General features: G+C 44.6%; 1 protein-coding gene across 2 annotated transcripts in view; it reads left to right on the forward strand.

The window, feature by feature from the left end:
- ABTB3 (ankyrin repeat and BTB domain containing 3) overlaps positions 1-25,390 on the forward strand; it is a 162,576-nt gene that overhangs the window by 106,794 nt on the left and 30,392 nt on the right. For both annotated transcript variants that reach the window (XM_088055788.1, XM_088055789.1), the window contains exons 4-5: positions 10,587-10,739; positions 22,217-22,382. In XM_088055788.1, the coding sequence (XP_087911914.1) occupies positions 10,587-10,739; positions 22,217-22,382 (319 nt within the window). The remainder of the gene's footprint in view (positions 1-10,586; positions 10,740-22,216; positions 22,383-25,390) is intronic.

Below are 25,390 nucleotides of genomic sequence, written 5' to 3' on the forward strand. Positions count from 1 at the left end.
CACGGTGCTGGGTGCCGTGGTGAGGATGTTGTGTTAATAAATCAGCCTGGCTGGCTAATTGCTAATTACAGCCTGCGCGCGAGAGGCTGCGGAGCAATCTGCTTGGGTTTGGGATCGCCTCCTTGAAATCCGCTTCTCTCCCTGAACTGCTGCGTGGCTGAACCAATATATATCAAAAGTGACACCCAGTGGCTACAGACAGCAAATTGGTTCCAGATGTGCACTTGGGAGAGATTTCCTTTTCCTTTCGTTGTTGCTCAGCTATTCTGTGTTTTGGAAAAGAAAATGAGAACTTCTATTTCTGGCCTAGCAGGTTTGGGTTTAAATGTGTTTTTTTTCCCCTACGCGTTAATAGGGCTCAACAGCTGTGACTGGGGAAGCGGAAAATGAATAGAGTAGTGTGTAGAGGGGAGAAGTCATTAAGGATGCTGGGCTCCAGCCACCCTGAGTAACGGGGCACAGGGGTGACCTCGGGGCTGCCCTGGCCAGGGATGTGGTAAGTGCCAGCTGTGCTGCTCTTGTCCCTGCCCCAGGGATGGGCAGGGCTGGGGAGGTGCACCTGTGGCCCTGTCCTGACTCAGGGTCTGATGTAAGGTGAGAAGGATATGCCTCTGAAGGTGGCAGGCAGGGTGCCCAGCACAGCTGATTGCTGACCAAGAAAATAAATCCATCTCCCATCAAAAGCCCAGCAAAACCTCTTTTAAAACATGTCTCCAGCAGTGTGCTGGGGCACACTCTGCTGCTTCCCTGCCACACTCCCACCAGCCCTAAACCAGGCATCCCCAGTACAGAGATGGGAGGTGAGGCTGGTGCTTAGAAGGTGCTGGATATGAATTCATAGGCTGGGTATTGTGATGCAAATGCAAGCTGGTTTGTCAGGCTGGGCTCCACGTTTACACCCAGAGTATGTATGGCAGTGTACATGTGAGCCAGGCTCTGATCTGCACATCTGGGGCTTGGCTATTGTTGCGGGATGAGGTCTGCATCTCAAAAGCAGCATTGAAGGGTCTCATTGTGTGTGTAGTTGTAAATGGTATATAATATGATATCTTAATTGAAATAGTTTTTTTATTAGTTGCAGAAGAGCATACAAGATGAAATTCTGGCATTAATGATGTTACTGGGAATTTTGCCATTTGCCTTTGGATGGCATTTTGTTTCTTTTCAAGTCTGGGTCGCTCTGTGAGCATGTTTGTCGCTTTTTGTTCTGTTATTTCCAAAGTTTGAAAAAAAAACCAGAAGGGAAATGACAGGAATCCAGAATTTTCTCTTTTTTTTTAATTGTTTTTGATTTCATGATTTGTCATCTAGTCTTACTATTGTGGAAGGCCTAACTCACGTCCAAGAGTGGTTAGTATGCACAAAAAAAAAATTTAAAAAATTAGAATATACCCTCACCAGTAGTTCCCATCTGTGGGAATAATGCCACTGGAACCAGAGGAAGTATAGGGGTGAATAAAGCTGAGCCTCTGGCTTTGTAAGATTTCCTCAGGCTTCCCTGTACAGGAGTGAAAAGGGCAGGGATATTTGAAAAATCACTTTCAGCATTTGCTTTAATAAGTTTTGCTTTCTCTGAGGTTGCCTTAACACACATCCTCTTTGTTAGAGCACTCGACATACTGATGATGTAGAACGATTGTTCCTCGCTTTATTTTGAGCGCTCCGTCTGGCAGGACGCCTTCCCTTGGCAGGGCAGTGAAGGACTGCGGCGAGCCCCAGAGCAAGTACTCGGTGTTACTGCCAGGAGCCTGTGGTCACCTCTGGAACGAGCAGACACATCTCCTCCTGCCTAATCAAACATGCATTAGTGCTGGAGTGGGAGCAGTGCAGGGCTGAGTGTGAGCCCGGATATTTCCATGGAGCTGAGCTCTGGAGTTTCACCAGCTGGATGTAACCACCCTGTGCTGCTCAGAAAGGACAACAGTGAGGCTGACTTCTCTCTAGTGCTCTGAGGAGCCTTCCTACCCAGCTCCCATGTTTTGTTTTTTTACAGGCAGTCATGCTTTTTGTTCCATGACTTATCTTTGGTGGCTTCCGTTTCCATGATGGGGTTTTGTGCATTGCAGGGAGATGAGTTTGTTAAATGTGACACTTTTATATGCAAAATATTTGCGGGATTTGTGGGGTATCTGTTGCTGTATTCACTCTCCAGCTGCAGCAATTGTTTTTATTTTGTAAGAAGGCCAGAAGGAAGCAAGGAGGTCTAAGCATCTTTCCCCATCCTTGGCCTCTCTGTGTCCCTGCTGGTGCAGAGAAGCCAGGACAGTGTGGATCTGGCTGCAGGCAGTATTTTCATGAAATAGAGGTTGTCCTTGGCTCTTTGTGAAGCCAACCTGGCTACTGTCTTGGCCCCTCCTTCCTGACAGTGCAAGCCCAGGGGGGCGAGGGCTGTGGGGTGCAGCCAAAGGGTGCTCCCAGCATTTGCAGGGCTTGGTGGCACCCTGAGGCCATCCCATTCTTCCCACTCATCTCCAGCCCACCTGGATTTTGGCACTGAACAAGGTCAAGCTGCAAAGGCTGTACATGTGCTTCTGCAGAGGCTGGATATGGGAGGGGAATACAGTATGGTGGCATTGCTGCCTGGCTTAGCACTTTCCAGCTCAGAAAGCAGTTCCTCCCTCAGAGCCTTGGGGGACACATAAAAAGGGATTTTTACCTTTGAATAAATCCGGCACTTCATTTCTAGGGAGCGTTTCTCAGTGTTTGCTCTTCGTGGAGGTAAAGAAACGAGAATGCAGTATGTTTTTAATAGTGTTTATCTTTACAGAAAATAAAAGGGAAAAATGACTATATAGTGAAACTCTTGGTGCAGGTGGGGCTGCTTTCATGGGAGGGGGAAGAGTGGAGAGTGGCCAGAATTGCTTAGAAAACCTGAAAAATATTCCCCACTTCCTAAAGGCTGACAAACCCAACCATAAGATGGATGTGTGATCCCCTCCCACCCCAAACTCATATTCCTTCAATCTGGCCACTTTGGTAGAGACTCTCTGATTTTTTGGCACCAACACAAGCCAGTTCTGCTGACCCTGGATACCACAGTAGATGGCTATTTTGGCAGGCATGGAGGTACAGGGAGAGGGTGGACCTCTTTGTGGGGTCCCCCTTTCCCTATTGCACCTAGCTGGGATGTGCTGGGGCCATTTATCCTGTGCTGGGTGTTGCCTACAAAAGCAGTGCTCCTCCGGTGCTCCCACCTGCAGGAGGCTGTGGATTATTTAGGTCTGTGATTCTTTTGCTTTCCTGGGAATTAAAAAAAAAAAAGAAAATGAAGTGTAGATGAGGGTACTATTGTCAAGATTTCTTTCTTGCTTGCTGCTTCTAGCTTAATAAAAAGATCTGTCCTGTGGTTATGTTTGGCTTGTCAGGCCCTATAATGCTTCCAAAATTATTGCAAGTAATTTCTTAAGCACCGGAAAGCGCAGAATCTGTAGCTGCAGATTTGTGTGATGTTGTTTTTCCTTAAGTGGTTCCTTACCCACTTTTATCCACAGCTGTATTGACAAAGTCCTCATTACTTCCTAAGTTGCCATGTTCCCTATTAACAACTCCTTGAGAAGCTGTGGCTCAGCAGCTCAGCCAGCCCAGAACCACCCATTGATTCACAGGCAGCCAAGTCCCTTCTCCAGTGCTTCCTCTGCTGCTCCACCTTGGAGGAGCATTTGCTCCTTGTACCACCTGGCAGCTGTTAGCTTTTCTCCTCCAGTCTTAATTGAGTTGATGGATATGTGTCTGGTTTTAACCTTCTTTTCACTTTTCCTTAACTATTATTCCTTATATGGGGAGCAGTCCCTTAGGAAACTCCCATGGGCTGCTACTGCTTGCTTTTAATCTTTCTGCCTGCCTTGCACGCTCACATGGACACACACACACAAAAAGATGTATGTTCCCTGCACATGGATACACCTGCAAATTGTAGACTGTGGTCATTCATCATTAATGGAAAGAGTTTGGGTAACCTCAGTTTTGTTTCATGCTTTGGGTAACTATTGGTGTAGCTGGCTAACTAATGGAATGCAGCTCCTCTAATGAGAGGGGTGTTCCATGCTATTAAAAGAATTTTTTTAGTAATTTGAACTCTTTCAGAGTATTTTTGTAACTGCTACAGCCATGTGTGTAGTACAGATTATACCTATAGAAAAATTTCAGTAAGAGAACTAGGGAAAAATGTCCCTGATTTAAATTATTATGTGGTACAAACTCCCTGGGTAGGGCAGTCTCCAGCAAAGACCAGAAGAGAGTGGCAAGGAATGCTAATGAAAAACAGGCAAAGCACGGGGAATATGGGAGTCCTGCAGTGAAACCTGAATGAACCTGTATATGCAGAAGGGATTACACATGCTTGGTGTGCCAGTGTGCCATAGCACTGTGTAACCCTATCTATTTTTTATCCACTGTTTGATTGGAAACTTCATATAGTAAAGCTGTAGCCTTGCTGAAGTCAAAATTGAGGGCAGAGTTGATTTCACGTGGAACCACTGAAAAGAAATCCCAGTGCATCCTTACCTAAATCCTCTGGATTTGCATGCTAAATATCAAACTTCCCACTTTCTAGAAATCCCTTCAGCAGTGTTATTGGAGCTGCCTGCAGCGTGTGAGATGGCACATGTTACAAGAAATAGTTCAGGCATTATTTGTAGCTGTTACACAGCAATATCCTTGCTGGACTGGGTCTGTATTCTACATCTGATTTATCAAGCTGGACTTCTGCTGTCTGTGGGATGGCTATAGGATTTTCTAAGCAGAGGAAACTGCATGCAGCCCTGTGAGAAGTGTATGGTATCCAGGCTGTTCTGTGCTGCACTCTGAATGCTGGGTGTCCTCAGGGATTTATGCCGTTGCCAGTCGTGTCAAATCTGATGTCAAAACTGCCAGTGAAATATTTGCCTGTTGTGATTGCTGGCTGAGTCATCACTTTGACTCAGATGCGTTTCAAGTCTCAGACTTTAATGTTTTTAATGCAGGAGAGGCAACAGGGACAGCTCATTCCAGCCCTGGATGTGGGTTCAAACCCCATGATTTGCAGATACCCATGTGTGGACTCTGAAGCACCAATGTCTTGGTACACAAAAGCCTAAGGGTAAACCCTTCCTCTGCCTAGGCAGGTCTCATGAGGCTCGTGTGAGAGCAGGGAGATTGGATCCTTCAGCCTGAACAAGATGCAGAACTCGCTACTTGTGTCACCCTTAGCTGTGTTCAGGGGTGGCAGAGCAGTTGCCTAGCACAGAGTAGCTGCATGAACTCACATGGAGCATCAGCTGGCACTGCTGAGTTTCTGAGAAGGATTGGGACTGGCAGCTTTTTGAGGGCATCAAAAAATATTTGCTCCCTCTGAAGACAAGTAGCTTATGGTGTAAATATAAATGAGTTTTGCAGCCCAGAAACCCATCTGAAATGCGTGCTCTACATTGGAAAAAACCCCATGCTTTTCTGTCTTTCAATAATGCTAAAAATGGATTAACATTGCATATATATTTTCATCATATGTTCCAAATGAAAACTTGTCAGAACTTAGGATGCTTTTCAATTCATTTATTGGGATTTTCTTTAAAAGCCACCCATGAAAACATAAACCAATATAAAGAGCTTTTTACAATGTTAAAGTTGCTGACTCACATCTGCAAGAAAAAACATCTTCCTATCTTTATCTAGAAAGGCTTTTTTGTGTAAAAGTACAGCCTTATACTGCTGAGAAGCACCTTTAACTCTTACTTGGTAGCTTTTGCAAATTTAAACAGCAGCAACCTCTGTGTACCAATCTGCCTGTCATTGCCACAGAGGTTGGCAGTCAGCAATCCTTGGCTGGAGTGAGAGAAGAAACTCCACACCTACACCACCACCACCCTCCTCAGCAACCAAATCCTGCAAACACATCATCTGGAGCAATTGTAGCAATTGAACCAAGTTAATGCAGGGTTGGGTCCTTCAGCTGAGTCCACTCCACAGCTGGGGAAGCCGAGGGAGGGACAAAGGGAGAGAGACAGCTGTGGGAATTCACATCCGAGTAGGATTATGCCTTGGGAATTTCTCTCTTCTCATTGTGGCTGTCAAGCCAGTCCTCTCCCTGAGGTTTGATTAATACAGGCAGTGAATGAGTGCATGTTGTGGGGCAAGGGCTCCATAGGTAGAGCAGTGGAAGAGTGCTCTGCAGAAGAGCAGGGTGAAGTGCCCCTGGAAATAAAGAGGATGTTGTGCTGCACTTGAAACGATGATTTTTTTCCCTTGGAGCACTGTGATTGTCTAGAAATCTCATGTGTACTGATGAGCTCTGGGACCTGGAGCACACTCCCAGTAGGCTGTGCTGGGAACAGGGGGCTGGTGCCCCATCCAGGGTTTGTGAGCCTGTGTGAGGAGCATTCAGAGGTGATGAGTGTTCTTAATACTTGTAGGGGAGAGGGAGCAGCAGAGGGGAAGAACTCCAGCTGCTGGAAATCCAGGAGAGAGTGGTTGTTTATAGTGGTCCTGCTCTGGGCAGAAGGTGGACTGTGAAGCTGGTCAGCAGCCAGCAGGGATTCTGCACCCTGCAGTGATGGTAGGGCCTGTGAAAAACCAGGGCCAGGGATTATTTGGAGTTGGAATTTGTCAGAGTGCTGGCCCTAGTGCTTTGCAAATCCGGCATTGCAGCAGGTGGTGTCCAGACAGGAGCTTCATCTATCTTCTCACAGACCCATGCAAAAATAATGAAGCATCCTATTGCATTTTATGGTGCACAATTTCTCATGGTCTTTCACCTGACAATTTCTCCTGTTAATATACAGGTAGACTGCTACCATAACAACAATAACAATAACAGTACTACTACTACTGCAAATAATAATGGAAAAGCCTGAGTTATTGCATATGCATGACAGGAGTTTTAATATCTCTGTGTGCTGGCAAGCAAGGGAGGGGGGGTGGTGGGCAGCCCAGGAAGGTTGTGTGTGGCTCTGGAGGGAGTGCAGGCTTTAGGGAACCCCTCATTTCGTTACATTTATGTTCCCCCCTCAATAACATCTGCTTTTCTGATGAGTCATTCTGTAATTGAGTGCTCCAGTGACATCAGCCCCACAAAACTGAGAAAAGTTTGAGGTCTGATGGGGTAGGGAGGGGTCGTTTGCCCCACTCTGGAGGGCGGGTGCTGGCAGGGAGCTGCTGAGTGTGAAGGCAGTGGGGAGAAGGATCTTTGACAGCCAGGACAGTGAGGAATTGTCTCTTGTGGGGCAGGGCCAGCAGGGTGTTGCTACCTGCAGATGTCTTCAAGGCATAGGAGTTTATGGGACCTTGAGCTGTCCAAAAATAGATGTGAGGAGTGCTGGATGGCAGGAGGAGGGAACAGGGATGGATGCTGCCTGGGAGGAGGAACCAGAGTTGTGAGGGTTGGTGGGGCACAACATAATAATAAAGGCACGTAATTGCCTTTTCTGATGACACAGGAGAAGGCATGTCCCAAGAGGAGCCAGCTACCCCCTTGCCAAGGGCAGGGGGACAGGGCCCAAAAGGTCCAACCCTTTGGGGATCTGCTCTGTGTTGGCCTCCCCCAGCCCTCCCCCACCTCCCAGCTCTTGTGTGTGGGATGGGAGTTGCTCTGTGCAGAGACCTCTCCCTGCATCCTGATCTGGCATATTTTTCCATTTAGATGTGAGCTCAGGAAAATACAAGTCTGTGCCAAAAAACTTTTTTTTTCCTTTTTTTTTTTTTTTTTAAACTGAAGTCTGTACTTTACTTTAAACCGCACGGAATTAGAGGATGGAAGCGTGCATTTAAAGTTAAGCACAGGTACAGAGAAAAGCTGGAGGAGGAGGTCAGAGCACTCACTCACCTGCAGCCCAGGCAGGGTGCTTGTGCAGCAGCTGAGCTGCTCCTGATTTCCCATATCCTTCAGGCAGAATCGAGCCCAGCACCATGGTTAGATTAGTTTAATTAACGCATGTGCTTCCAAATCTTGTAACTAGGTGATTTATCTGCTGTGTGTCTGCTCTCAAATACAAAATTACTGAATTCTCCTGGTTTGTACCTGCCTTTGTACCAGAGATAAATCAGTGTATATGCCAGTGATGTGATGCATTTGGCTAACCCATTTTCACACAGTGCTGCTTGAAAAGTGAAATATTTCTTGCTGATGTCACATTGTCTTGTGGATTATCACACCCTTATAACTCTGTGCTCCTCTTTCCTCTTTGGCACACAAACAGTATTTAAAAGGAAAAACCCAACCCTTCACATGGTGCACAGATTCTTGAAGGGTATTTTTAACCTATTGCACACAGCCATATTTGGTTCTCTTCTCAAAATACAAATTTCCTGACATGCTGAGATAGGCAGTGATGATTTTTTTTTTCCCCTTTTCCTTGGAAAAAGGAACGTAATATGTTGTGAGCAAACTCCATATCCTCATCTACAAACTGAAATTGGGCTTTATAGAAAATTTTCCCGCTTCTGCAGAACACTGATTCTCTTCCCTCTTGGGATTTATTGCACCAAATATCCATGCTCATTTCTATTTCTCTGTTGAAATTTGCAAGACTGGGGGAAAAAAAAAAAAAGCAGCAGTTTTATAGTGCAGTTATCTGAGTTCCTGTAAATATTTTCATTTTCTCTGCTCCTTAATGTGGTGGGGCAGATTTTGTGCTGGGTGAGTTTCTATCCTGCACTAGAGGAGGAAAGTGTGAACCTCTGAGCCCCCTGTTCAGCCACAGCTCTCTGCTTTTCTGTTTGCCCAGTAGATGTTACAGGAAGGCCCTGTACAAGCCTGTCTTCATTTCTCTGATCCAAACTGTGTTCACTCATGCAAAACATAACCTCGAACTGAGTTTTCCTTTAATTGTATTCCCTAGAACCAAGTTATCTCTGTAACTACATGCAGTTTTGCAGTGTGGTTTGCAGCTCCTTTTCTGCTCTTTGCTCAGCAAGTGATGAAAAAACTCCCACTTGTTCCCAGGTATTTCATGCCTCAAAAGAGGGTCCCTTCTGCTCTGGAGATGGCTTGGGAAGCAGTCACCTTCCAGGAACAAATACACCCCTGCTTCCACCCTTTCTCTGTTCTGGCTTCCACCACCCTCATGACAAATGAGCTGGGTTAGGAAATTGTTTCTCGTGAGCTGTGGGAGATGATCTTCTGTCCTTATCTCCCTCCTTCTGTGGCCCTGGCAGGTCTGGGGGGAGCAAAAGCCTTGGAAACAAATGCAGCCTGGTCTTGAGGTGACGGTGATGTGTTGGAATAGAAAAAACGATGGAAGTGGCAACTCGGCCAAAGATGTCATATTTCAAAAAGAGGTTGTTCATTTACGTGCCTGTGAGATTTGGGAACCCAGTGTCCTAGGGAGAGTTAGTGGCCTCAGGGCTTCTCTGTCCTTCGGCACTTCTGAAGTATCTCATCCCCCCTCAAGAATATTAATGTCAGAGCTATGTAAAGCCAAGTCCTCAAAAAGGGAAATAAATGCATAAAGAGCTATAAATAGGAAAAGGATATTCCAGAGTCAACATCTTCTTAAATAATTTTTCTCAGGGTAGATCCTTTTGAGGTAAAGTTGTACATTTAAAATGTAAAATATTTGCCTACTCTGCACCTAATGCAGACTTCTTCTTCCCTTCCTCCATGAAAAGGGGACCACAGAAGGAAAGGCAAGCAAGAGACTTGCAGTGACCTTCAGTGTGTTCAGCTGCAGTTACTGTCTTAGTTTTCCTCCGAAACAGGACTTGAAGCTATGGTTTTTTACTCATGGTTTGGCATCTTTCTCTTGGTTCCCAAATAATTCTTAGCATAGATGGAGTGAACTGTGTGCTGCATGCTTCATCTACAGCTTGGGCAGCTCTTGCTGGGACATGGGGCTGTCCAGGAGTGAAGGACCAATTCTCTGATATGGGGGCATGGCCCAGAATCCCAGCATTCACTTTTGGGGCCAGTTTTGTATGTTTTTGCACAGTTGGCAGAACAGCTGGCACCCGAAGGTGTAGCAGTTTGATACCGTGAAAGTCAGACCAAGCAGTCTGGTTTCTGATTTCTGGCCTCGCTCACAGCTGACCTTCACAATGGCTGCAAAGTCCCCACTTTCATCACTGAGCACAAAGTGCCCATTGCATCGGCAGGAGATGCTGGAGACTTCCTGGGGCATTCCCTCTCCCTCCTCTCCATCTCAGTGTTGGGGTGTTGGGGCATCCCCTCTCTCTGCCCAGGTCTTTTCTCACATCCCTGTTGTGAAGAGACGAGGGAGCAAACCCAGGTCAGCGTGTCAGCCAGAGCAGGACATGGTCCTGTGCCAGACTCCTGTCCTCCTTTTGGGATTACACTCCAAGGGATGGGAGGAGGGCTTGCCAGTTGGGTGCACTGACCTCACAGAGCCCCATGGATGAGCATGGCTCATAAATCTCACCCTCCAAATAGTCCTGCCCTGGAGACAGGATGAGACATCTTGATTTAGACCTATTTGAAAATTGCTGAGCTGGTTTGCTCTCCCGTTCTTTCGTTATCCTTGCTCCCTCCTCTCTGTATATATTTATATTCTCACACATATATGCACACGCACACACCCGCACCCCCCTGCTCTCTGCCTCTCTCTACCTGTTACCGTGATGCTGGTGTGCCTTGGCACTGATGTTTGTGTGCTCCCCAGGCCGTTCATCGTGCTGCCTCCGCTGATGGAGTGGATTCGGGTGGCGGTGGCTCACGCGGGGCACCGGCGCAGTTTCTCGGTGGACAGCGATGACGTACGGCAGGCGGCCAGGCTCCTGCTGCCGGGAGTTGACTGCGAGCCTCGACAGTTAAAGTAAGTCCAGGGAATGCTGATCCACGGGCTGTAGATGGGCTGCTTTGTGCAGAACGTGTCTCCCTTTGCTGGGGAGCAGCGGGCGGGCACGGGGCTCTGTTGTTGCCTGGGGAGGCGCAGGGATGCTCCGGCTCTCTCGCTGTGTGCGTTGCAAAATCAGCTCCCGGTATTTGCTGGCATCCGTGGATAAGCTGGTTGCATGGTAATGGGTGCCTGACTGTCTCCCAGTTGTATTGAGCCCCTAATCTGCTCATCAGAGCTTACACGGTGGTGTTCTGGTTTTTTATTCCCTCTTCCTATTAGGGTCTGCTTGCTAATGGGGGGCTGAAGCCTTCTGCTAATTGTCTGATTCACCTTGCTTTGCTATGAAATACTGAGATGTAATTGGCACGGCTGCAGATATTTTTCAGGGCTTTGTTTTCAGCATTAATGCTTAAAGGGCACATTTAAACTTAGAGGTAAGACTACTTCTTACAGTAAAATTGTATTTTTCATGCTAATGTCAGTTCAAATTACTTGTAAATGTCAGCCTAGATAATTTGACTTTTTCCTGTATCAGATGTGACCTTTTGGTTTTCTAATGAAGTCTTAAAGTATTTATTGCCAGGATATGTTTTTAGTGTCTGTTTTGCCTTATTATTATGTACTTGGATAAAAGTACGTCCTAGGACTGGTCTGGAGTCAAGAATATGTTGGGGTTTGATGTTCGTATGAAAAGGCATTCTGAATTTGCCAAAGCAGAAATGATTCACTGCTATTGCTTCACAAATTTGTACCAAAACCCCAGTTCTCAGCAGTCTGCCTCTTGATACAGCAGTAGATGCATTCTTTCCTGCAACACAGAAAGAAGAGGGCTGATTTACATGATTATTTGTGACAGCCTGCATGAGAGCAGCTGCCTTCTGTTGTCTCTGGCCTTGACATGCTCTTTCACCAGAGAGTATAATACTTTACTTCCAGATCCACATAGGCTTTTTATAGTCACAGCTATTCAATATTTAATTGATGAAATATATGGAATTTCAAAAGCCAGATCATGAGCATTTCAGATTTCAAATATTGGCTGTAATTGCTTCCCTTTTGGGTGCCCACCATGGCCCTCATTTCCAGAAGTGCTAGATTCTGTGTCCCTGCTGAAATGTCAGGACTTGTAGGTACTACACACAGTCTGAAGGCCTGGCACTTGGTTCTGAAAAGGCACAATTAATTTAATAGCTCTCCAAGTATTTAGGTAGGATTGCAGATGAGGCAGTAATGTTTCTATTGTATGTGCTCTGTCCTAAAAATTAAGGTAGATACGGTAAAATACCTGTATTTTAGTAAAAAATAATTAAAAAGCGCCACAATATGTGACCTAAAGTTTTATTTTGACTCTGTGTGTGTGTGTATACACATACATATAAAAAATCTCATCAACTGTTACACAATTTTAGTTTTTATTAGGAAGTTTCAGAATTATTTGAACTTGTGGAGAGTTGTATTATACTGCAGAAGAATGTATTAATTATGGGGAGTGAACCAGCACTTAGTTTAAAGTTGCCAGCAAGAATTCATTTCATAAAGAATATAAATGATTGTTGTTGTCCTGCTTGTCTTAAAAGTGGGAACGAGCCTCAAGAGCACAGCCTGAGATTAATCAGAAGAGAATGAAAAGGGAAAGCTATTCCTGTGACAAATTCTAGATTCAGAGAGACCAGCCTTTGCAGTGTGCCTGTATTTGACTGCAGGGGCTAGATTCATCTATTGATGTCCCAAAATGATAATCTCTCTGCTGTGCTGGCAGATGAGTGTTCGTGTACCTTGGGTTTTATTTTGAGGTCTGTGCCTATGCTGGTGTAGTGCAGCAGGTTCTTTGAGTAGCTGCAAATAAGACCCTGGCTGCCTGTAATCCTGAGATCAAAGGGAAGACTGAGCTTTTCTGAAGAATAATGTGAGTCATCAGGATGTTAATTTGGAACTTTGCAGCCTGTAATTTTTTATTTGTATTCAGCAGACCCTCAGCACTTCTGACTTTCATAAGCCAAACACCAACCCTTCACTCCTCCCCATTAGGGAGGGTACCTTTCCAACTCTTGACTCCTCAAGGAGCATCAATTCCATAAATTCTAACACTGTGGGAGAGAATACAACAACTTTGCAGGGGATGGCTTTTCAAGTAAGCTGCATGACGGATGGAAGCTGGAGGATTTTAAATGCAGTTAGCTTGATAAATTTTGTGACTTCTATGCAAAAGGTTTATTAAGTAGAACCTTGAAAATGGTTCAATTTCTAGGCTTTTTGTAGCAGTCTTCTTTAGTCCCTAAAACACAGAGACCTGAACCCAAAAGTTCCCATGGGCCCAGGTGATACTGCATCATTCCATGGTGTTGGTTCACAACCTGTCATGGCAAGTGCATAAAGCAAAATCAGCTTCCACACTGGAAAAATATGCATATGGGGAGAGAGTTGGCAGAATCTCAAAGGCTATGAAGTTCAGGATCAGTTTGGATAAAACCCAGATGTTCAGCCTCTTATCTGAACTACAGCACGGAGGTCTCCCCGCAAATCCATGTGACACTTGCCAGCACAATCACATTCTCCAGCAGCGAGGTTCCTATTTTGTGGCTTTGTAAATCATCCCTGCTTCTTCCTGCCTTTCATTCCTCTCTTTTGCCCTTTTTCTGAGCCATTTAAAAAACCCCGTCGCCTTAATTTCTTGCAATGATTTCCTCTCCTGAAAGAGGAGCTGCTCCGCCTCTGAGTAGAGGAGTGAGGTAAGCTGGAATCAGTCAGGATCTGCCTGTCTCCTTCCTGTTCTCTTTTCATTTTACAGCAACAGATGTGCCAGCAAGTTTCTTCCCTCTTGCCAGCTTTGGGAGATGAGCAGGGATGTAGGGGTTCACCTTCCTCCGGACCACCTTTTGCAAAGAGATAGATTTCACAGATGGGTAGAGTGCTGGATGCACAGCAGCTCGCTGAGATGGAAACCCAAGTTGTGTCCAGGATATTTTCATAGCGGGACAACACACTTAAATAAAGCCTCACCTATACCCAGGCCCTATGGGCCACCTGAGGCAGCTGGATATAGTCACTTGAGGTGGCATCAGTGCCAACAGAGGCCATCACCCAGGATCTTAAGTGAATACTTTTCCTGTTTTTTGGGGGAAGAAAATCCTATTGGAAAAACAAAGAATAGCAACAAGGTTATGAAAATTGGAAAACAATAATAAAAGAAAAAATTATGCATCTTAATGCACTCAAATCAGGATGACCAGATAATCTCTATCCCAACGATGAGAAAAAGCTGCCTCACAAAATCAGAGGGTCAGAGGGAAGTATTTTTAACGAAGCCTGGAGTGATGCCATAACTCTAAGGATTAATAATAGTAATGCCCAGCATTTGAAAAGGATGAGAAATGATCCAAGGAAAATTCCAGGCTGCTAGTGCAAGGCTTCTGAATGTTTTTTCAAGCAAAGACTGATTAAAGACATGTTGTTGAGGGAAAAATGGGATAAAATGTGACACAGATTTTCTAAAGATAGATCTTGCCAGGCTAATCTAATAACTTTTTTGATAAGATAACTGATTTTCTACCCCAAGGAAATTCAGTAGAATTTCATCTCTTTGGACTTGAGTGAAGATTTGATACAGTCCATGCAGGGATCTATTAAGACAAGAAGATGGGGGTTAGTAAGGAAATTGGAAAGTGAGCAGGGGCTGGCTTTGAGAGAGGTGGCAATGGCTGGGTTGGCTGAGATGGGGTTGCAAGCAGGGACCTTCAGCTCTCATCCTTAAAAACTGGTATTTTTTAATTTTCAGAAAGGGTTTTGGCACAAATCTTAGCAGTTTGCTCATGAAGTTAAAATTTGCTGATGCCATGATGCTGAGAGGCATTGTCCTGACAGAGGAAGTTTGGGATATCATCCAGGAAAAAGTGGATGACCTTGAGGGCTGGGACAAAATAAATGGGATTAAATGCAGTTTTCCACAAATGGAAGTGCAGTTCTCCACAAATGGAAGGCACGTGTGTTTTTTAAATAAAAATATACAAACTGCAGTTTATATGTAACATACACACTATATATGCATCCTAATATATACTATGTTGAGAGCAGAATGTTGGAAAGGTGGTGGTAAAGGCTGCGGGGCAGTATTCAATCTCAGAATGATTGTAAACCACAAAAGTGGATTTTTCCTCAACCATGAAAAAAGCAAATGCATTTTGAGGCTGTGTTGGGAGAGGTATTTCCAGTAGAAACAAAAAAGTATTGGTGCCACATGGAAGTGGTAGGAAGTGATGTGGAATCACAAATCCTGTGTCCTGGTCAAAAAAATATTCCCTTCCTTTGGACCAGGTAGAAAGAAATGGGCTGGGGTGATCTGTTTTTTTTACAAAATGTTCTCATGGAGGCAAACATGAAGAAAGGGGCTCATTTAGCTGAGCAAAGTGTGTGCTGAGGGAACCTGTGGCTCTTCTCCAGAAATAGATCACGAGTAAACACTTTGGAATGAAAAATACACTATTTAAAGGTCAGCATGGACATAGGAGTGTGTGAGTATTAGCAAGTCCTGAGTGAGTTTGGGTGGGAGGTGTAGATGTATCCAAGCCTTGCTACAGCACAGGACCAGGTTTATTAACCTGCAGTCCCATGTGCTCCCTCAGCTGCTGCCCTTCGCAGGCTCACCCACCACTCAGAGCTGCATTTGCAGCTGTGATCCAGAAAGGTCTCCAGGCAAATGCAGGGTCTGAGAGCCTTGGAAAATCTGTCTTTAATTGAAAATCAGTCTGGATTTCCAATTAGCCTTGTCCTGGGAATACTTAAGTCTGTTTTGCTGTCCGGGACCATACCTCTTAAAGAAGGCTCTGTAGGAAAATTGGATTATCAATCTCAAAAGCAAATACTATTTGAGCATCCTTGGCTCATTCTAGAGAGCTTTCTTAAAACCATGGAAAGGGGAAAATGCAGTGATGTAAGGGAGGATTTGTTTCATTGTTTCAGAGCAGTCTCTCTACCCTGTGCTGTGTCATCCCACTACCATACCACACGTGTGCATTTCTAACCTGAAAGTGAAAGCAGAAGAGCTGCATTTAATGTTTCATGTATGGAAATCTTGTGCTTATATTTGAGTAGGAAAATATAAATGTACTTTAATAAATAGAGATTAGAAGACAGAAAAATTATTTCCATTGCTCTTCCTTCTCTCTTAAAATCTTTTGGGTAAGGTGCTGAGTTTCTGGAGAAAGATAGAGAGTATAAAATTGCCAAGAAATCCTGCTATTTAATTAGATACAACCACCTTCAAGTAGGAATGGTTGGTGTTTGCCTAGCTTCTTGAATGTCCTTGTTCTTCCCACAAATTTTCACTAATCTTTTAACACCAGCCATGGCTATTGCTGTAATTAGATACAAAAATGTGAGCAGTAGCAAACAACCTACTTGAAAAAATCCAGCAGTCCCTTGGGGCAGATGGTGCCAGCAGATGAAGGAGATTTTATTACTTAGAGCACGGATTTCTGAGGTGAATCTCAACCTGTCCTGCCAACTGTCTGCTTGCAGACAGCAGTAATAAAAATATTGAAGGGGTGGACCTGGGCCTCATGTTTTCCTTCACTTTCAGGGCAGAATACACTTGCATTTTTATGGTCTTAGGATCCAGCCTTCTTTTTCCCATTGCAAACAACATCACTTACTGCTGTCTCCTCTGCTGTGTCCCTTTTATTGCATCCCTGAACAAATTACATGTCCCTATATTACATTTCTGAACACAATAATCAGGACACCGATAACACACCGTTTCCCCCTCATTAGTGAAGACTTGTGCTATCTGTTTATATGAAAGATGAGTCTGTACCGAAACTTTCCTATGGCACTGTTGCCTTGTTCAAAGTCTGAGCTCAGATTTAATTTTGAGCATGGTTCCTGACCTATATACACAGAACTGGAGTATTTAGACTGTTTTCAAATACAGATTTGGGTCTTGATTTGATAGTCACATCACTTTTTTTAATGTATTTTCCAGTATTTGTAACCAAATTATTCTCAGACCCTTGATAAGTGTGAGATATTGGATAATAAACATCCAGAGTATTTTCTTTTCTTGCCTGAATTTAGCCCCTGATTAAAGTAAATGGATATATTCTATTTCTGCAATAAAAAGTAGTGCTCTTCATCACTTTGATCAACATGTTTGTGCTTACATTTTCCTCTCTCCAAAACTGAAAATGCAAATAATTGTCTCAATATAGTATTTATATTGCGGTTCTATTAATATCAGCATTATATTCCTTTTTAAAGCACCATGTTGGAACAAAGAGTGCTCACAAATTTAAATCAAATTGTCTGCTGCTCCCACTCTTGCTGTTTGTGTCTGTAGTCTCACTGAAGAGCCCCAGGCAAGGAACAAGACCCTTTTGTGCTATGGGCTGTGCAGCCCAGATCAAAAAGGTGATCCATGACCCCAACAAATTCAGCATTGCAAATGCATGTATATTGCTGGCTAAAATGTGACTCCTTCCAGGCTTCCAACCAGCTGAACTATAATTTCTAACTCAAGACCTCATTTGTATTTAGGACAAACTGCATAAATTCTACAAAACTGAAAAGGTGGGCTTAATTAGCAGATTATTCATTTCTTTCAGATGGAAGGGCTGGTGATGGAGTCCCAGGTGGGCAAACAAGGTTCTGATGCTTGGCTATCGATGCAGTGAGCTGTTCATTTGAGCCAAGGGGAGCGTTTGTCCTGCTGCTCATCACAGACCGCACTCCCATTCTCTTGAATCAGCTGCGTCTACCTGTTACGATGGAAACGCTTTGCCTTTGAATCATTCGTTTTCCCAAATGGATTCAGCCCATGAGTAACTTATTAAAGATCTGCACAGATTCTCTCTTAGCCAGTCAGAGTGAAAATTAAAAAAAAAACAAAGTCCCTTGTGTTTAAAGCGCTGCTGTATTAGTGCTGCATTATGTTTTTATAATGTGAGTTTGGGAAAAGAAAAACAGTTTACTGTACTGCTAGGACCCATTACAAATGAAGAAGATTATCTTTGACTCCTTTCAGAGGTTTGAGTACTTCAGAGTATGATGGAGTGTCATGGTCACCATACAGTGTTTGACAGTGACCATTTGCAAATAATTATTGTTACCATGGCATTCCCCATATAAAGCCTCAGTCCATTTAATCATGTGCAGTGGCAACACTATAATGATCTTGAAGATAACAGCTGTAGAGGCAGTATCTGTCAGGAGTTAAAAGAGGACTTGGAGAAAATTGTATTGCATTGTAAGTTAAAAAACGTGGTCACAGTTTTACTGCAAATGTAAAATTGAGATTATTTCACTTGTTTCTAATTTTCCTTTTATTTATAAAGGCAATTGTTGGCTTTATTAACACTAGGGAAGGGAGGGAGTTGACAGGCTGTGTGATTGAACCCCTGAATTAGAGGGGTGAATTTGCTGTTGAGCACAAGGACTATGTTCAGTGTGTATTATTAATTCAAACATATTATTTCTCAGTTCTGGGAATAGCAGCATTATGCAGTGGTGGTGGTGGTGCCAAGCAGCCTGCCCAGCCCCACAGGGTTGCTGAACAGGGAAGTTCAGAATGGACTCTGTCTTTAGAGAGGGGTCATCAGTCTCAGAGGATGTTGGTCAGTCCTACCTTTGTCACTCCATCATCTCTGGGAGACATCAAAGTTTGCCTGACCCAGCCAGCATCCAGTGTGGTGACGTCCTGCCATCCTGAGACTGTCCCTGGGTAGAAGAGGAGCTGAAGAGCATTGGCTCTCCATGATTTTCTGTTCCTCCCATCAGCCTTCCCAGCCCCTTTGATGGAAATGCACCTTTTCTGCAGGGCGCGCTCTTGAGGAAAGGATGGCCTGTGTGAACGCTGATGGCTGGCAGACTGGCAACAAACCAGGGTGGCCTTGGAGGGGAACATCCTGCTGTTGGGCTGGTGTCAGCCTTCTGTGCACTTGGAAAGATCACAAAGACTTTTTGGCAAGAGGGCCCTGCACTGACAGTGCAGCTGGGGAGGGTTCCAGCTCTGTGTGCGCGTATGCTCTCTTCCCTTGCTTAGCAGGAACAGCTTCACAACTCTGAAAAGTGACCCTGTATATTTAGCTGACTTCACTGTTCCCTGTCAGCCTTATGTTTCAAGCTTTTTCCCATCCCTTTCCCACCTCTTCTGAGCTTGTCAGTATGTTTGCTCCAGTCCAAAGTTAAAGAGTCTTGAGCGAGTCAAGCCTGGGAGTCTGTTCCCTTCCTCTTTTTTTATCTTACATTCCTCAGTGTTTGTGATTCTGGATGGTGTCCATGATGGAGCAGTGTCCCCTTACAGAGTGTAAAATGGAGCAGACACCCTCAGCTGCTTTTTGGAATCAGTATTATGCACTGAATGGTAAGAAGGAGACAATGCAGTGCTGTGTTGGCTTAGGTTTGATTTTTGATGGGTTCGAGGTTTTTTTAATTTTCCAGCTCAGTCTGTCTGCCGTGCCATCTTCCCAGCTGGCCTTCTCCAGTGTTAAAAGTGATGCTCTGCTGTTCTATTTGTACTTGTAGTTCCTGATCATTTTTTGATGTCTCTTCACTCCTTTTTATCAGTACATGTTAAATCTCTTTTTCCTAAACTCATTCATCTCTCTGGCTTTTTGAGATGTTGCTTTCTCTCCTCATGCTCTGCTCATTTCCTTTGTGTCATGCTCCTATTCTAATAAACTCACCAGTTTGATCCCTATCCAGTTTATTAGTCAACATCTGACAATGGTGGCACAGGCAGTGGCCTGTATCAAATTTTGTTGCTTAGTTTCCTTTGCCATGTCCCTAGATTGGGGCTGTAACTCACAGTGGTCCTGTTTGGGGTATAAAAAAGGCCCACTGGTAGTGGTACTGAGTTGTGGTTTCTTGTTTTGTGGAACTTTAGATCAGACTTTGTCATGGCTGGTGTGCTACCCGCTGTGCAGCCGAGGCACTCCTCTGCATCCGTGTCACTGCTGCCCTGTTTTTACAGCTGTAGCACCCTGGGGCCCTTGGACCAAGACACTTATCCCCCCAGCTGATTGAGGAGTACTGATTTGCTGATACTAAATATCAACAGGAATTTATGGCTCTGCTTCCTTGACTGTAGTAAGCAGGTGAACTGGCACACTTTCAGGAGACCAGAGGCAGTTCATGGAGGAGTTCCTGATAGTTTTTGAACCCATGCCAGAGCAGAGATCCGGGGAGCCCATACAGGCTAGGTGAGATAGGTCCTTGGTCCTCTTTCCTCCCTCTGTGGGTGTGCAACCCAGGTCAAAGTCTGGCTTTTTTTTCAAAGAGGAGATGATCAACTATCATTTTGCATGCACTGAGCTGGGCTGACGTCAGTGGAGCTCTCTCAGAGTTTGACCCATTTTATTCAGTCTATGTTACATACCTCAGTACAAATGATGAAGCAGTGACTTAACACAGGCAATGATTCATAGCACAGGCACCTCTGCAGAGGATATCTAGATCTTTCCATAGCTGCACTTTTCTGAGGAACCACCTTGTTTCCAGCCAAGAATCATCTGGGAATGCCATCTGCAGCTGGGAGTTCTCTCCTCCATGCACCAAAACCTCTAGCACCTAACTTCTGAGCATGCTTTATCTCTGCCATGCCATAAAGGAGGGCACAGATGATCCTCCAGCATCTCATCCTATGAGGGTAACAAGCACCAAATGTTGCTGTAGCTCTTGTGTCAGAATTGTGCCATGTGGTGTGAATGAATTTAGCCTTGATTGCTCCCACAGATCTCGGTGTCAGTGAGCTCAGCCCTGCATATATCTGTGCTGCTTTCACTCTTTGCTTAAAGTCAGTCAGAAACTACTGCAGAAAACCCAGCCTTGCTGTGTGCTGCTTTCTCCCTCTTTGCTGTGGGCATATTGCTGGTGCAGAATCTGTTACTGCTGTTGCAGTGTGTTTATTGAGTGTTGTGCATTAATCTTGCAGCATCCTGTGGTGATGGAACGTCATCCTTGTTCCCCTGAGCAGTGATACTCCAAGCATGCCTTTTTTTGCATTCTTAGGATATGAACTTTTTTATCAGTCAAAACCCAAACTGAGCAGTAGAATGAACATCAAGAAAACATCTGTTTCCCTCCAGACTGGTTCTGGCCCAGCACAGCAGAGAGCAAGTCTGAGATCAGATGCCAGTTTCAAACCTGTAGAAGCTTTGATCAAAACACTTTGTGTTTTGCATTTCACTTTCCTTCCTCTGTTGAAAGAGGAAGAGCAGCAGCTAGTGCTACATAACACTGCTTCTATATAAACAGCATATTTGTTGCACAGTGCTGTTAAATATTAAGCAGTGTTATATATTTTATAAAGGTCTGATAAAGCACTTTGAAGAAGAAATTTAAATTATGGTGATGTGCCATTCCTATTTTCCTTTTGATTTGCTGCAGTTTTTTACATATGAAATCGAAAACAAATATTTGATGTATGCTTGACTTTTTCACTTTTGATCTCTATTTTGTTTTTCCTTCATAAGTAGCCCCTCATTTTCTGACCTAGCATTTTTGCAGATTTAAAGCAGTGCTTTTCCAAACAGGTCTTTATCCAAGTTCACACCAAAAGCGCTGTGGATTTGGACTCCACCCTCTGCCCCAGATACTCCTCAGCATGAAAGAAAAGCAAACCTGTCTTTTAACAAGATGAAACCAACTTGGGTAAACATTAGATTTGAATTTCCTGGCTCTCTGTGGAGCTGTAGTTCACATCTTGGCTAAATAACTCCTAGCCCTTCTTTCATTTGAAATGGATATCAGTCCACAGTTTGAAGATCTTTTGAATAAGATCTTTAAAGAATGACATCTCATCTGTTAGACACAGCCAGCAAGGATTTGTGGTGTCATGCCATGACTACCTGGCAAGATTGCTTGGTCCCCAGTTGCATGGTGGTCTTATGTACATGTGGTCCTACTTGGACCAGGTGCCCTCCAGAGGTTCCTCTCAACCTCAGCCAGCCTGGGATTCTGTGACTTCCACTTTCTGCTCCAAAAAGGGTTCCCTGTTACTGGGACTATGCTGGTAAGATCCTTGAAGGTTTTTGGAGTGACATTATTTTCTCTTTGGTGTACTGTCAACGATTATACATCCATTTGATGTAAGTTCAAAGCTTACTGAAGTCACTGAAAGTTTTCAGGGATCAGGGGAACTGGATGACCTGGCCATGCAGACAGAAAACATGTGGTGAGAATTTACATTGCTTAAACAGGGAAACAAAATCAAATGAAAGCTGTGTTTTTTCCCCCCAGTTTTTATTGAAATGTATAACTTGTCCCATGAAAGATAGACCAAGGGCAATCTCCCATTAGCTTGCATTATCATTTCCCATTCAGCATTTCCCTCGCACATGCGGGTCAAAGGAGAATGGATGCGTGCATGACCTAAATCCTTCAAAACCAGGGCACAGTATTATTTTCCTAGGGAGGTCTGTCCTCTGGTTGTCCTCTGAGGGAGTTGCTTTCTCACCCCCCAGGATTGACGACTGTTTCTGTGCCTCTCGGAAGCTGGATGCAGTTGCCACCGAGGCCAAGTTCAAGCAAGACCTGGGTTTTCGGATGCTCAACTGCGGCCGGACGGATCTGGTTAAGCAAGCCATATCCTTGCTGGGGCCGGATGGGATCAACAGCATGAGCGAGCAGGTAACGGGATAGACATTTACAGGAGCAGCTGTGAATTGGGAGAGTTTTGTCTGCTTGTTTTGTCACAGGGAATGAGCCCCAGCTTTTTTCAGCTTTACGTAGACAGGACCTTACTGCCAGGTGAACATCTGCGTTAACTGAGGTCATCTTGAGTTGTATTGATTTGCCAGTACTGAGGTAACTCAGCGTGAGGGCAACTGCATCCCCCGAAATCTTCACAGTGAACTGAGTTGAGTGAAGGCAGAGGAAGATCTAAGGAGAGCTTAGTGTTGAGCTGAATACTTAAAACTGCTTCAGTGCCTCGCACAGTGCTGTGAGACAGGGCTTTGTGAGGCGAGCAGCCTTCCACTGCACACAGCTCTGGGATCTGTCACCATGTGCATCACTCAGCCTGTCAGTAAATGGTTAATTCCTGGTGCTCTTTAATGGATTTCAGTCCAGTTTGAATGGACCTTGCAGAGGGAAAGCATCTCCACAGTTACCCCTCCGCTGGTCAACATCCACCAGTTGAAGAGCCTAAATTTCCTTGGAGTTACACCTCTGTGAGGCTGGTGGTTGTGCTAAAGCTGCCCTCTGCAGCTGCCTGCTGGCAGCTGTCTGCTGGACTGTGATGTTCAGCGAGGTGGTTCCCCCTTCCCAGAGGGAAATGTTGATGGATACTAACCTTTCCTTTTGAAATAGAGTCCCCTGACCTTTCTGGTGCCCCGATGCAAGTTTGTCACTGTGTGCTCCCAGAGCTGTGGGATCATTTTTGACAGGAGCCAGGTGGCTGCCACCTCTCTGGTGGTGATGTGGGACAAGAGCTGGACTGTTCATGGGTTTAGGTCTTCTGAGATGAAAGCTGTTTCAGAAATGTGAGTTATTTTGAATCAGTATTATGGATTCATCTGAGAAAAGCTTTAGAAGAGGGCAATACTTTCTGCAAGAAAAAATAGTATCAGACTGCTCATTCCAAGATTCATACAGTATACTTTTTAAAATTATTGTTATTTTAAGTTAGTCTGAACCTGGAAACTTCTCACAACGTATTTCCTCTGTCCTCCAGGCTGAAAACCAGGAACACTCTAGCTCGATTCATCAAAGTACCTAATCATATGCTTAACTCTGAACACATGCTTTTACATCCTATTTGAGTGAAAGTTAAACCTGTGCTTAAATGTTTCGTTGGATCAAATGTCCCACATCTTGCAGGATCCCACATCTTTCGGGACAGAGCCCTAAGTCATGCAAAGCTGAAAGACAGTAATTTTATATTTTGCCAGAAGCCAAATGCCCTTTGTGTTGATTGTACACATTGTTACTGTGTTCCTGTGTGTGCTTTGAACACTAATGATGGGCTCATTAAAAATCCATTCCTCCCACGTGCAGAGATGGGGGTGAGTGGTGCTGCAGCACAAGGCTGAGCTGCGGGGCAAGCTCGGGGCAGAGACTGGCAGAGGCAAAAGCAACAGGGACAACAGTGCAAGGGAAGGGGAGGTTAAAATCCTCATTAACACTTTAAAACCCTGACACTGCAGCATGACATTCTGAGCCCCTTTTAGTGGGTGTTAAGTCCTCCTTCAGCTGCAGCCGGGTCAGAACATCCTGTGTGATTCCCAGGCTGAGCTTTTGCTCTGGATGTTGCCGCAGGATTCCTCAGCTGTGGCTGCCCACAAGCTGTGTCTTGCAGGGGGAGCCCCGGCACTGGGTTTTCAGATTCTTTTCTACAGATCTGATTAGACCCCTCGTGCTCACTGAACACTTGACTTAATTATCCAGTGATGCCACTTACAGAAACTGAAAAACCAGTTGGAGGAACCTGTATTTAATTTTAAGCTGCTACCCCATCCTTGTGTTCCAAGGCCCAGGCACAATTTTTTTTGTAATTCACATGGTCCTGTTTATTCCCATAGTGTTTACTGACTGCCAGAGGAAACGTTTTGCCACTGGCTATGGCTGAAGTCCTTTCAAATTCTCTTTGCAAATAGCTTCAAGTCACCCAAGAACTCTCATTGCTTAGGGTGAAGTTCTTTCTCAATAATGGCATGAATGGCCCCAAGTGCCCATTCCACAAATTCACTGCAGATTGGATCCTGTGAAATGCTCAGTGTCTTTCAGGAAGGATTTAAGGACCTTGCAGGGACAAACCCTAATTTAGTTTGTCTCTACAGGAGCAGCCCTTCCATACATAAGCACCCCACTACCTTTAGTCCTTGAGGCAAACGGGAAAACTGGGGTAGTTCAGCAAAAACAGTGGTGCTAGGCTCCTGCTAGGAAGTGTCTGGCCAGGACACGTACCTCCAGTTTCTCTGAAAATAACTTCCCTTCATAGCAGTACTTGTGTTAAAGAGCAAGTGGACTGTGGTCTGACGGCAGATTTACTGGGGGACCTTGAGGCAGGCTGCAAACATGCATCAGAGGTAGCTGCATGAAATTCAGGAGATTTACTGCAAAGCAACTGGTGGCTGTTGGTCAACACCCCCTACTGTACTTAATAAGCAGCTTTTGCTGTTATAATTTGCAATAGGTTTAATAATTTTGTTCATGGTTTCATCTGGACTCATTACCACAGCAACAGCAGTACTTTCCTTGAGGGAAATGGTGTTCAGGCATAGCAGGTATTTCAGATTAATACAAATTGCATTGTGGTGATTCTGTAGTGAAGGGTCACTTAATCTACCTTTTCTCCAAGCAGGGCCGTGTTTTCCTAGAGCCAGCAACTTGCAACAAAGCTGTCTGGCATTTCATTTAAAATTAAGTCCGTGTTTGCAGGGAGTGCTATACAAAGTCTTGACATTGCCAGCCTCTTACAGTATCCATGTTGAAAAAGCTGTGCTCAAATCTGACTGATCTTAAAAGGAGCTTGAGATGTTTTAAAGGCTTTCTCAGTAATTGAAAAGTTAGATTTTTAGACACTCTGATTATAGAAAACTGAATAGAATTCTTGTCTTTCTAAAATACCAGTGGCAATAATGGTTGCTCTGGTGAAAACGTGTCTCTGCTGGGGCCCCAAAGACAAAGGTGCTCAG

This window comes from Pseudopodoces humilis, chromosome 5 (assembly GCF_049639895.1).
Source record: "Pseudopodoces humilis isolate 2021_Gansu_Grassland_sample_001 chromosome 5, ASM4963989v1, whole genome shotgun sequence".
NCBI classification, from domain to species: Eukaryota; Metazoa; Chordata; class Aves; order Passeriformes; family Paridae; genus Pseudopodoces; species Pseudopodoces humilis.